Source organism: Anabas testudineus, chromosome 5, assembly GCF_900324465.2.
Source record: "Anabas testudineus chromosome 5, fAnaTes1.2, whole genome shotgun sequence".
Lineage (NCBI taxonomy): Eukaryota > Metazoa > Chordata > Actinopteri > Anabantiformes > Anabantidae > Anabas > Anabas testudineus.
In genome coordinates, this window is record NC_046614.1 from 5,120,194 (window position 1) to 5,133,712 (window position 13,519).

At 41.1% G+C, this 13,519-nt stretch overlaps 2 protein-coding genes across 3 annotated transcripts; one reads left to right on the top strand and one right to left on the bottom strand.

The window, feature by feature from the left end:
• The first annotated feature begins 1,596 nt into the window (after nt 1-1,596).
• Nucleotides 1,597-4,634, top strand: prok2 (prokineticin 2). Of its 2 annotated transcripts, XM_026347024.1 has the most exons (4): nt 1,597-1,824; nt 3,091-3,216; nt 3,426-3,565; nt 4,461-4,634. In XM_026347024.1, the coding sequence occupies exons 1-3, from the start codon at nt 1,630-1,632 to the stop codon at nt 3,549-3,551; spliced, it is 447 nt and encodes a 148-aa protein (XP_026202809.1). In that variant the 5' UTR covers nt 1,597-1,629; the 3' UTR covers nt 3,552-3,565; nt 4,461-4,634. The 2 variants fall into 2 exon arrangements, with proteins under 2 accessions (XP_026202809.1, XP_026202808.1); XM_026347023.1 differs by lacking the exon at nt 4,461-4,634 and having other exon boundaries at nt 3,426-4,453.
• A 3,260-nt stretch (nt 4,635-7,894) lies between these two features.
• gpr27 (G protein-coupled receptor 27) lies at nt 7,895-10,377 on the bottom strand. Its single transcript, XM_026347046.1, has one exon. The coding sequence runs from the start codon at nt 9,710-9,712 to the stop codon at nt 8,597-8,599; it is 1,116 nt and encodes a 371-aa protein (XP_026202831.1). The 5' UTR covers nt 9,713-10,377; the 3' UTR covers nt 7,895-8,596.
• Nucleotides 10,378-13,519: the final 3,142 nt, after the last annotated feature.

The following is a 13,519-nucleotide window of genomic DNA, read 5'->3' on the forward strand; positions in this document are numbered from 1 at the left end:
AACAACGTGTGAGAAGATAAGCGAGCGCAAATGCTTATGCTTAAAGGACGGATCCCGGCAATAAATGCGTGTGCTCATTTAACAGTTGAACTGTTCTATATGTTGCACATTCAGAAATGTTTGTTCCTTTGCTCTGACTAATCCAGGGATTAGCGGCGTGATGTGATGTCTTTTCAGGGCTTTAAACTCTGCGGTGATGAAGAATGTCTAGTAATGAGAGCTGCACCGTTTGGAATAGGCATGCATAGATTTGAGCACCGGGACAGTGATGACGGAGATGATGGTTTACTCCTCTCACTAAATCCTGTTGATTTTGAATTTAATAGAAAGCTATATACATACACTAATAGCCTACTAACTGCCTTATTTAAGAACATGCTATTATTGTGTGTGAATACTCATTATTTCAGAATATAAAACTCTACTGTTCTCCTATTTTTAGGTGGTTCTTTCACACGTCTGTCCCATTCTCATGAATTTGAACACCTTAGAGGGAATTTCTTCTAATTTGGCGCAAACCACCACTTGGAGGATGAACTGATTAGAATATGAGTCTGGACAGGTATGTGGGTAAGCCGAAGCTTGACTGGTTGGCGTGTCTGAGTGTCTTGTGCTATACAAATAAATGTCCCCTGCCTTTCAAATTATCATTGTTCAGTAAACTCTAGCAGTTGAGATGAAAAAGGGCAGTTATGTCACTGTTGTATTCTTGTTGCATTCTCGTCCTTCTTTATGACTCAGTTGTCAATGTCACTTTGCCAAGCTGTGGTGAAGACACATTTAGCTCTGATGTATTGATTGGCCATGTCAGGCAGCTAGATGAGAGGTGCCACTAACTTGAGGCGATGGCGCTACTTTATTTCCACACTGTCTATCTGTAATTCTTCCAAATTTCTATGGTGTTTTTTAAAGTGTGTGTTCTTTTAATTCTAAGTATGCTTCGGCAGTGAAAGCTGCACCTACAAGCAGGCCAGTAGGTGTAAGTGTTATAATTAGATGATGGTGTTACTCTATTAGGCAGCTTTTTGAACCTAATCCACAATCTTTGTCTAAAATTCAGCTAGTGCTTCCTGTGCATAAACCCAGTACCGTCCATGGTTGTTGTTGTAAACCTAACAACAAAGGTCAGACACATAATGTCCACTGTTGCAAACGTAAATGAGAACAGAGAAATCCCAGCCTCAGCTCCAGTATGCGTCCTGCACCGAGCATGCTGTCCTTATGTGCAGGACTGCAGTGGCTTCAGAAATTCACATCCAATTAAACATGTGGATTAAAGGTGCTTTTGTTGTCAACACTATGAAAGGATATATTCAAAACGGTTGCCTTGGTGTGTGAATAGGAGGAATATAACTGGATAGTAGTGAATGCAGTGCGTAATGCACGGGTCCTGATGAGCTTTTGCATATCTAAGTGTAAAATAAGCTTTGTGTTTGGTATGAAAACAATGATGAATTAAGCGTGAAGGAAAAGAGCACTGTCAGACAAATGAAAGGAAGAGAGATTGTCAAGTTAAAGTTTACCTTGGTTCTTATTTTGTAGCCCCTGCGAGGCGATGCTGGTGTGAGTGAGTCACTTGAGTTTCTGAATGGCGGGTTGGGTTTATAAACCTCTGCCAGCCCTCAACACATGAGTTTGGAGGCCACTTGTCTCTGCGGTCTGTCACATATGCACATGCGGCAAGGACCCTCAGCCTCAGCATCTTTTCTTTTTACCCTGGAGGGCGCAGGAGCACAGAGACAGCTCTTTATCATGAAGTCCTATTTTGTATTGCTCTCCTTCCTGTTGCTGGTGTCCCATGGATCGTCAGCAGTCATCACAGGGGTAAGTGGAAGCAAACAGGTAGACAGCTCGTGGAAAGGGGCAATGAAAGGCTTTCTGCTTAATATAAACATGCAGATTAAGAACTGCTAGTCATAAGAGAAAATATTACCTGCAAAGCACTGCTTGATATTTTTCTCTTTCTTGATGTAAATTTCTTTATTTTCAAACACGTCAACACTTTAAATCAATGATACTTAAAACATTAGTGGTAAAGTGCCACTGCAGGAAATAATGTGGCATATTGTTATATTATATTATTCACATTGTTTATGCACAGTATGTATGTATATCATGCCTTTTTTATGCACACATCTTCGTATTACACATAACATATAAAACATTTTATGCTGTACACCAGAGTTATCGTACCATTCAACATTTTATATGTTATGTTCTGTTATATTTAATAATCTACTTTTTCCTTTTCGTTTTATGATGCATGTTTTTGATATACGTCCAATATAACTGTATTGTAATGGGTCATATAGTTCACACAGCATGTTTTTAGGCATTTAGTGGATTCTAAAAGTAGAATTATTAGAATGTAAAATGATAAGTTCAGTAAATCCATGTCAATTTCTTACAAGCAACCAGGGAAGAGGTGAAGTTAGAAATGCATTCTTTGAATGATTCCCTTAACCCAAATACAGATTTAAGAGCACATATAGTCGAACTGCAGTAACCTGCTAATAAAACACCCACTCCTGTCACAACAGCCCCTCTCATCCCACATTGCTGATGTGAATTGAGTGACGAGCATGCAGCCATAAAACAAAAAGCGATTTCCATCCACGTCTGTCACATCATCAGCATCACTTGTGCTCCTCTTCGATGTGTTTTTTTTTTTTTTTTTTTTTTTTACATCTTGTCTAAAGTGAGAGCTGTCACTCAGCTTCTCAGCACAAAACTCGAAACAAGAAATCACCAGCGATCATATCATACCTCAAAGAACAAAGAGCTTTCTATCATTAATAATGATTTAATAATGATCACACGATGTGTGTATAAAACATGTAATATACTTAAATAATTAGTGACTCCATTGCTTCTTTGATTAGACAGAACACAACATATAAAGAGCTGCGTGATCCATTGAAAAACTGACATTACAGTAAATAGGTGGAAATTATACTCATGAAAATCTGGTGGACATTTATATATGTTTTTAAATCTTTTAATTTACACAAGTATTTAATGTGTGCATCTTCACTTTTGTCCATTGATGTGTGTGTGTGTGTGTGTGTGTGTGTGTGTGTGTGTGTGTAGGCGTGTGAGAAGGACTCTCAGTGCGGAGGAGGCATGTGTTGTGCAGTGAGTTTGTGGATCCGCAGCCTGCGTATGTGCACCCCCATGGGACAAGAAGGAGACGACTGTCACCCTATGAGTCACAAGGTGAGTTCTTCTACAGACGTGTTCATCATCGCCATGATCTTAAACAGAACACCCGTCCGTGTGGCCTGTTGCAACCTTGACAGTAAGAGGGCCAAGTCGTGCGATTTGGCTTTTGTGGCATGGTTTATTTTTATATTATCAGGTCATATTATTCATTAGATCTGGTGAAAATAAACATACTCATACAGATGGTGTCCTTCTATTTCCAGGTTCCTTACTTAGGAAGAAGACTCCACCATACTTGCCCCTGTCTGCCTCATCTGGCATGCGTCACCATCGAGGAAGGCAAATCCAAATGTCTCTCACCGTTCAAGAATCCAGACTACTACCTTTGAGGACCAACACAGCAGTTACGCTATTTGCTACCTGCGCTCTAACTATTTTATCTGCCTTCAAATGCCTGTTTCAACTTTGTTAATTTATTTTGGAATGAAGAAATATATTTAATAACGCATCGTTATTTTGGTTCACGTTAACATTAAACTGCACTATGTATTTAGAGGAGAATCCAGTTGTTTGGATTTGAGAACCAGTGTGTTGCAAATATTTAAAAAGGCATCATATACTGTAGTTTCTACCTAAACATACATAATGTAGCCACTTTACAAACTTGAATGTTTATTTAATTTAATTTTGGATATTTAATATTTATTCATAAACCTTCATGTATGTTTGATGTGTCTGTTTTAGATATTACAATTAAAATAGTTATTTTGTGGTATAAACCGAGGACAAACAATTTTCTCTGCAGTTTTTCATGTATGATTATGGTATCGTGACTCGCAGTACTTTGCAAGTTGTCAGCTGCCCTCTAGGGAAACATGAGGAGAAATACACATTCTTTTGCAGGTGATACAATGGCATGCTGAGTGAGATGCGAAAGTTGGGTTACAGTTTCATTATCCATGCATAACCAAAAAGCAGATGTGACAGTAGTTTCTCATGCTTGATTTGTTCCCTAACCACAAGGCAAAAAAAAACAAAACAACAACAACAGTGAGAAGAATTTAATTGGTGTTAAAAGATGAGGGGAGACTGTGTTTTTTTTCTCACATTCACCTCAGCAGCAGGTCTTTATAACACCAGGAAACAGTGAGACAGCTATAAAATTAATCACTGTCAAGAAGTGATTCACAGCATTTGCGCAAAGCTCAAAGCTATAATTAGACTTTGCTAATGTACAAAGCAGTGAGTCACATCCATCTTATATTTAAGTAATGATATTGTTTTTTCTGTGATTCCAGACGTGAGAGCGTTCAAACAGCCTGAAATCCTGAATGGATTTTATCTCGGAAGAGGCAACGCCCCACGTAACAAAATAAGAGCAGCTAAAGGGACACAGAGTGAACATACACTGGCAACATCTCTATAACATCAGACAGTGTGACAACATATCAAATATGACTGTTAAAATTTGCAAATGTGTGATTCGTGTAGTGATCCTGATCACAGCTGAAACAATAAATCAATTAATCAATATGTTAGTTTAATTTAATTTTAAAGTACATGTGAAACATCACATTGTTCAGACGAAATAAACATAAGTTCAGGCTTCAGAAAGAGCAAAGTGTGACCATAGGTTGGCCAGAAAGGACGTTATTATTACTGTCTGATGACATAAAGTAGGTAACAATGTATACAGAGTGACCAAGTCTCAGGGTGTATGGATTGAATGACAAGAGGTCACAAAGCTGTGGCACATGATATCAGCCTACTGAGCACACTAGGAGATGGAGCATATGCCTACTAACCCACGTCTATCCAAATCAAGGGCACTAATGTGTTAATATTAGCAGCAGCTCGAAGAAGAAGAATGTTAATTCAATGGAGTACGCTGTGTGGACTGTGAGAAAGTAAACCTGAGAACAGCTCTGAATCTTTAGCTACCTGACCCAGCCTAACCTCATCAGGTGATTCGCCTTTTGAAAAGCTCCATTTCCAGCTGCTCAAACTGTGTTTTAGGACAACAAAGAGAGGAGGGGGGCGGAGGTCATCGCTGCTGCTCAGTGGTTAGAAAGACTGAAAAGGTCAATAAAAGAGCCGGCAGAAAAAATCTCAGCAAAGTGAGTCACATTTCCCCGGCATCACGGCAGAGCCTGCATACCCTGAAGACAACACGAAGTGCCAAAAATACCCGACCTGCATGTGCATCGCACGAGAGCACGTGCAGGTGAGGATCTTCCTGCAGCTCGGGAGCCACAGCAATTACACGGTGAGACCTCTGCACAGCCAGCTGTGAGAAGCGAGCAGGGATGCGGTGATGCTAATAGTTATGGGTGCACAGTGGGCAGACAGAGAGTGTTGGGGAGCTCGGTGTTGTAAAGCAGCAGATCAAAGTGATGGAATGGGCCACAGCTCAGAAACACCTCGCTAAACCATAGTGTTTAAAGTGTTTACTGAGAAAAGTGCTCCGCATTTAAATGTTACAGGTTTGTGTAGTGGGGGCCACTCAGTGAATGCAACAGCAATTAACTCAATCAATAGCCTGCTGCTGGCTTAAGGGTGGTACAGGGTGAGTGGGGTTTGATGAAGTCTGATCAAAAAGCAGGCGTCCATTCAAAATGATACCTTAAACCTGTAAACTAGAACAATGCTTGCTTACTGTACGGCTAAAGGTGCGGTGTTCTATGCTGTTTAACGTATCTAGGTATAAATACCATTAAATGAAAGCTGAAATTCGGAACATTTGTTTCATATTTGTCTTTTTATCTTAACCCTACCATCTTTAGTGTACAACAAAAACAAATGAATGTCTGCCAAAGCTTTCTCCACATTGCCAGAAATGTAAATACTGGAGTCAGACTCATGTTGCACACTGACCACACACTCCCTAATGTAATTCTAATAAAGGTAATTAAAGTCACATCCAATCAATTTTGCATGTGGAGGTCTGTCTGTTACAATATGTTTTACTCAGCCTGTGAAAATAGTCATTTAATGTCCAACATAGTTTATCTAAACACTACGAGCAACTTCCAAGATCAGTTTGAGAGAAATTAGGCCCAAGACTGCAGAGGCAGAGGAAATGATGGAGATCATTGGTTGTCTACTGAATGATTATTTAAGATTGAAGGATGCAAAAAGAGGGGGTGTACTGTACTGAAGAAACATCTTCTATCTAGATCTGAGCATTATGGTCTATTTATTTCTTTTAGTTTTTTATCATTATGTTCTGAATAGCAAGTAACTAAAACGTAAAAGTGTCACTTTTACTTTTAAGAACCAAAATGATGCAATATGATTCTCCAGTATGGAAACACAGTATGTGTGTCTGAATGTCTGATATTAGATTTACTGTTTGTAATGTTTTAATGTAGCCTATTTTTCTATTTTTACTCGCTCTACAGGGTTCGTCTCTGATTGCTTTTTAATCCTGAACATCACAACCACCTTGGTGATGTCTGTGTTTGCGTCTTCGTGCTGTCTGAACTACTTTGAGGCATCAGTTGTCACCGTCTGACAAAGAACTCTGTTAGATCCAGTGTTGCTCTGCTACATTTCCTGGCAGCCGCTGGTACAGTGTGCAGACCTGTCAGTTGACTTTTTCCTCGAGACTGTAACACAATATTCTAATTTCTAACAGTGTTATTTCTTCAAGAATCCTAAAGTAAGAAAATAATTTCTTTTCTCAAAGAAATACAATCACATACTATTTTCCATATCTCAGTGGTACCTCAAGAACTCCAGTCTTTCAAAAGAAAAGATGTGAGAACACATCTGGAACATTTTAAGGGTTAGAATAGGACCAGGGGGAGACGAGAAGACATCAGCTCTCAGTTCTTATTTCTTGTTATTTAAACCAGGCCCATGATATTTCCCTAAGCTTAAACAAACATTAATAGAAAATGTAGTCCACTCACAATAAAAGTCCCTTAAAATGAATTCACTCTTGCAAATGCATTATATAAAATTCATTTTTGGGACACAGGGTTGTTGTGGAAGTGCAATTTTAAGCCTCTGGAGAACCTCTTTAAAACAGATTAAGTCACAGATTAAATACCAAGGACATGACCTCTCTGTCCTTTAAAGTAGCTGCAGTCACAAGGAGATGCACAGCGATGTCTGTATTGATTTAGCAACCTGTCTGTTTGAACATAGGGTGTTTTTCAACTTGCAAAACTTTAAACATGTCTCTCACTGTCTCCATTTAAAATCCACCGCTGCCAGTGGCTGCCAGGCACTAGGAAACATCAAAAAACTAAATAAAACAAAAAGTACATGAGGTAGGATGAGCTCAAGTGAGCACACCAGCAAACATAAATTCCACAAAACAGACATCAGAAGTTTCATTTAAAGATGTAACTGCTCAAATGCATTCAAGCTAAATCAAGTAGAGGAAATAAATCTTATCAAAAACAGATGATAGAGTCCGGACAACTTATCATCTATTTCTTATTTATTTGCTAAGAAATACAAACAATGCAAACATCCTTTCCAAAGCACCGATAACATTTCAGAGTCCGAGTGTCCACATCTGTAGAAAAAACAACGATATTTTTAATGTAGCTATATCCTGCAGGGAGCGTGACTCGACCCAGTTCTCTACACAACTGATCCATGGAGGAGAATTTTCAAAATACTTTTAAAGTGAGTTTTAACACCTTGATCAACACAAAAAAAAAAAAAAAAAAAAAAAAAAAAAAAACATAGAAGATTATGAAATATACAACATATCTGATTTAAAAAAAAAAAAAAAAAGGAAAGAGGGACTGAGAGCTGTACAGTATTTACACATGTGGCATTAGCCTCATTAAAAATATACCGAGATCTGTGTCTCATCTGTGGTATCCAAATGATTAGTAACCAAGTATGGTTGCAGGTGCTGGTAGCTCTGCTGTGTTTCCGTCGCCAGTTTTGCACAAGGTAAGACACCTTGTGTTAAGGGAATAGAATTTCAAAATATACAAGCAAATAGCCAAAATGACATTCATGTACAATAGTGTAGTGGATCATAACAAGTGGATAACCTACACGTAACAGGGCATATGTGGCTAAAAACTCTCCAAAGGTAGGACATAACTTGACACATATTTGTCATTGGACTATATCCTATATTTGGAACGGAGGTGTACCTGAACCATCATGTCCTGCTGGTGAGGCACACAAACTCAAACATACTTTGAATGGTTTTATTCTTGCACCTCCTATCAGTCTGATTATGATTAAGAATTATATAATGTGAATTAGCATCATAACAAAGTGTTCTATCAAATCAAGTAGTTGGTAAACCCTTTGCCACAAATAGAAAAAAAGAAGTGGATAAGGTGAACTGAACCACAACATCCCTGTGTGCGTGTAGAAACACACCACAGGGACCAGTCTGTGTACATTCTCCAACAAGGTGTAATGTGTCTTTGGCAGTATTTGGAGCCAGTGTGGTTTAGATGACACAGTACGGCTCCATGGGTGTCTGTGTTCCCAGGCAGCAGGGGAAACAGGCTCGGAGTCGCATCCGGAGCTCCTTGTTGAACAGAAAGCTGATGATGGGGTTGGCTCCGGCCTGGGCGAAGCTCATCCACACCGCAGCGGTCAGGTAGAGCTGCGGGACCGGAGCGCCCCGCACAAATATTCTCAGGTAGCAGGCGCTTATGTAAGGAGCCCACAGAATGAGGAAGGTCAGAGTGATCATGTAGTACATCTTCCCGATTCGCTTCTCCATCTTGAACTCGTCCAGCACCAGCAGCCTCCTGTTGCCGGGGTGAGAAGCTTGTCTGATGCCGACCAGCGTCGGCGGGGTTGGTCCGCGGCCGAAGCCGGCGATCCAGTTGGCGGCGGCCTGCCCGGTGGCTCCGGGGCCGTGGAAGGTCCAGTTCTGGCTGATGGCCGGGACCAGCTGCGCCGGTTTCATTTTCCGGTGGTCGTAGACGAAGCACAGCATCTTTATGTAAACCACATGCGTCGTCCCCACGATGACCACCAGCATCAGCATGAAGCCCAGCGTGTCGTTCGCCTTCACGTAGCGGTGCTCGAAGATGCACTGCTCCTCCTCACGGATGAACGTGTAGGTGCCCACGTCGAACACCGGAGGGAAAGCCATGGCCACGGAGAGAGTCCACACCATGCAGATCACCGACACGCACGTACACAGATTCATCCGCTTGGAGTAAAACCTGTGGTGGGCGATCGCCATGTACCGGGTGACGCTGACGCAGAAGAGGAGGAAGGCGACGTGGAAGCAGAAGAGCACCGACATGAAGGCGACGAGCTTGCAGCTGAGCGCGCTGTACGGCCAGGAGGAGCCGCCGCCGATCGATGCCATCACGAAGGGGAAACACACCGCGGATCGGAGCACGTCTGCCAGACACAGGTCCAGCAGGAAATAGTAGGGAGCCTTGTGCAGCGAGCTGTCCTTCAGCAGCAGCAGCGACAGCGACGCGTTGCCCAACAAGCTGATGCCCATGATCAGACCCAGGGAGGCCAGCTTGACCGCAGAGGCCGCGGAGGCATAGTTCTGTAAGGACGGGCTGCTCTCCCCAAACTCGCTTGTGTTCGCCATCTGTGCAGCCGCGGCAGCGCGTGTTCCCACATCAATCCATCGACGAGCGCTCGCTAGTATCCTGCGGGGTCGAAGCGAAAACAACAAAATCACGACCCGTCGCCGCTTCTACAGTAAAAAAAAAATCAGTCGAAGGTTGGGGGGGGGAGAGAGGGAGGAAAAAAAAATCCACAGAGAAGCATCAGCATCGGTTCGCATCCATCCCGACGTGCGGCGATCCCCCCCACCAACACAATAAACCCCAAATCGCTCAATGTTTCTTCTTTTTCTTCTTATCCTTCATCTCACGAGCACCCCGGGGTTAAAAAGCCTCCCTGCTTGTTGGTCCATCCCCTGCTGAACAGAAACAGCCCGCTTCAGCTTCGGACACCATCCGCGCAGCAGACAAGCGGCTCAGAAAACACATCTCAATTTCCACCGATGGCGGAGGTCTCCGGTTCGTCATGAGGATCCGACAAAACGCAGACGGCTTGGAGCAATTACGCACCCGCGACCTCATCCACGACTGCTAAAACAGCAGTTATGCACATGCACATAAATATATATGCAGCCTGCCGACGCTAACATGTTTGCAAAAGCTGAGAGGAGGTCGGAAACTCGCGGAGGTGGGAGCGCCTGTGCGGCTCTATCGGCGGATCAGCAGCGTCTAACGTATGCGACGCACGTCCGCTTGCTTGCATGCAGAGAGCAGGCCTGGGATCAGTCAGGAATCTCGACTGCAGGAGTCATTGTCTATCGCAGTGTATGGCAAGTCTGTCTCCATGCACTGATGCCGTGCAAGTGTTGACACAAATGTCCTCTGCGATCAGCGCACAGTGTTTGATATAGAGATTATAGAGAAATGATTTTAGGAATATTTCGGAAATTAGATAAGGCCACAATATTCAACACTTCCCCTAAGCACATATGAACACATACTTTTCTTTAAAGATAGATTCAGACAAATGAAAATGATAAACAAAACACACATGTCCACTGTGTGATTTGACTTCAAATCTGTTATGCAATCCTTAATTAGGTTATTTCATGTGCATTTTCAGAGGTGAACTTCTAAGATTCCTCATGTGTCTGTATTATGAGTCCACACTTTTTCATTTAAAGTCACATGTCATTTTTTCACTTGGCTTCTTGGAATTGGCCCCTCACCTCCGAGCCGCACTGTTGCTGATCTCTAGCCCTTGCTTTGTTTTCCCTGGTTTGAAATGATGCATGTGTGAGATACACTCAAAACACTGATGTTGTGTTTTGATACAAAGCAGTTGTGCACTGAGTTCTTCTCATTGACTAATCCAGCACTTGAACTCATCACACATACATTTGCATGCGACCACATGGGGAATCTGGGGAGTCCCACGTCCAATAATTAACCTTTCATCACCTCAAGGCTCACTGCACTGTAAATGTTCACAAGTTGTTCTTATTAAAACAACTCTAAGAAACTAATTGCCTCGAAAAAACAAAGTATATACAAAAAATAGGTTATGTTTACTTAATATCTATTTGTAACGTTTACTAAAAGCTTTGTTGCATTTTTATAGTTGAAACAACTTGCGAATGTCAGGTATACTAAATTGTTCTCCTTAGTGTTTGCAACTTAAGTTAACTAAGTTAGTTTCACTCAACTAAAACGTTCAGTTAACTCAGCAGAATTGAAGAAACCGATTGCCCTAAAAAAAACTGAGTAAGCACAACAAAAATGTCTAGTGAACAGGCCTCAACACAATTTCTCCAACTCAGGTCAGTATCTGTGTGAAAAAGACATTAGTTCTTTCAGTAGTCTCTGGTATTGTAATGTTTACAGTCAGGTTTTCAATACCATCCCAACAATACCCTCTGCGTGATCTGTGATGACATTTGATTCCTGCAAATAAATCAGAGGGTTGACACACTAAGGTGAAAATTCCCTGTGCAAAAACCTTAACATGATAAATCTTAATATTCAAGTTGCAAACAAAACAAAAAAAAGTAATAATAACAGTTTTAAAGCTATTTAACATAAGGTAACCATGGCTACAATGTGCTACAAACATGAGAACAAAATAATATCAGCTACATTCATGCACGTTGACATTGATGTCAAGATGTTTATCATTTATATCCAAACCCTCTGCAAACAGGTGCAGTGGTCAACTACATTTCAGATGCAAATAGCCACACTTTTAACACTTAATAACTCGGGACCATTTCTACCTAAAGGAAAGTGTATTTTCCTTCTGATAGTTCTGAAATCATACTTGAGCACAATATGATTGTATGATATTTTGTTTATATTGCATTATTTTTATAATGATATTGTAAATACTGTTTTTAAAAAATAAAATAAATGTTTTAATGGTTCTGCTTTACCACTGAAGGAGTATACACAATCCTAGAGTGATATGTAAACAACTTGTCTTCCTTCTAACATACATACAAACTTTCGCAGTGACACAAAGGGACAGGGTGCTCATTTTCTAGTATGTTTGTCCAAATCCCTGTAGAAACTGTTAGCTTTTACAGTGTGTCCAACTGCTGTATAACTCTTCAGTATAGAGAAATCTCAGCAGCAAATAGCAATTTGTTATGTTGACATGTTAACAGCAGCAGGACTACTACACTATGACTACAGTCATATGACAAACCTGCACTTGCAGTGACTCACCAGCACCCCCTGCAGCCAGCTCCATGCAGCATCATGAGCAAAAGAAGTCTGAGCCCCTAAAGCTAGTTCAGAGGCATTAATGAGAGAATCAGCTAGAATAAAAATGAAACCAGAACCGAGCTCTTCTCCAATCAAATGCTTTGTAACATTTCCCATTTCAAGCCCAGCCTTGTTTTGATATTTGGCACCGTGAGTCAGTCAAGTCTCAAGGAATAATCATATGTTCAAGCTGGTGGAACAAATATCATACATCTCAACAGCACCAGTGAACCATAGGTTCAGTGACTGGGGTTATATGGTGTAAAGGTGTTTATGGCTATAAGTGACAATAATTGTGAAAACAGCATTTTTTCAAGAACAACTGAGTTTAGCAGTGTTTTGCTGCTGTTAGGTTCACAGTCATAATCCTGCAGGCTGGTTATCAGCTGAGATTCACTGAGGGAATGATTGCTAGGGGCTCTGAAACCTCACTTCTTGCAAGGATTCGTGCATAAATGCAAAACAATACTAATGACACTTTGGAATAATTGTCTATACACAAGCGGTATAAGAATTATATGCACATGTGTCTGTCTGTAAATTTGAGTGTGCAGATTGTTAAACACAGATCTATACAGATCTCTCTGAGGAGATGTTCAGCAGCTACTGTTTTGTTGAAACTTGCAAAGCACTTTCACCAAAGTGCACTAAAACAGGCAACAATGGGCTTGACAGCAAAGATAGTTTAAAAAGGCCATGACTCACTAAGTATGAAAAAACATGCACTCTTCCTAATCTGCACAAGAGGAATTGTCTCTTCTTCACAACATACAGTACATTCATGCTATTACCTATAAGAACAGAACTATTCAAACCACATTTATCCTGATGACATGTTTGGGGCTCTCTTCCTCAGCTTATCAGGTTGTTTTATCCAAAATCTCAATAAATGCACTATGTAGGGATGACACCTTCAGCCCTGTACTGTTCTCTTTGTGTACACCACACAGGCACACCCACTTGTTGATAGTATGGTGCAGAATGACTCATATGCCCACGTCACTTTTTCCAAATCTTTGCAGATAGTCCCGCTGAACTCTAAAATGTGCACTCAGCTCATTCTCAGTCAGGTGAGGAACAGCTGCTCTTCTGCTTTTCCTTAAATGTTATAATAGCTTCACAGCCAT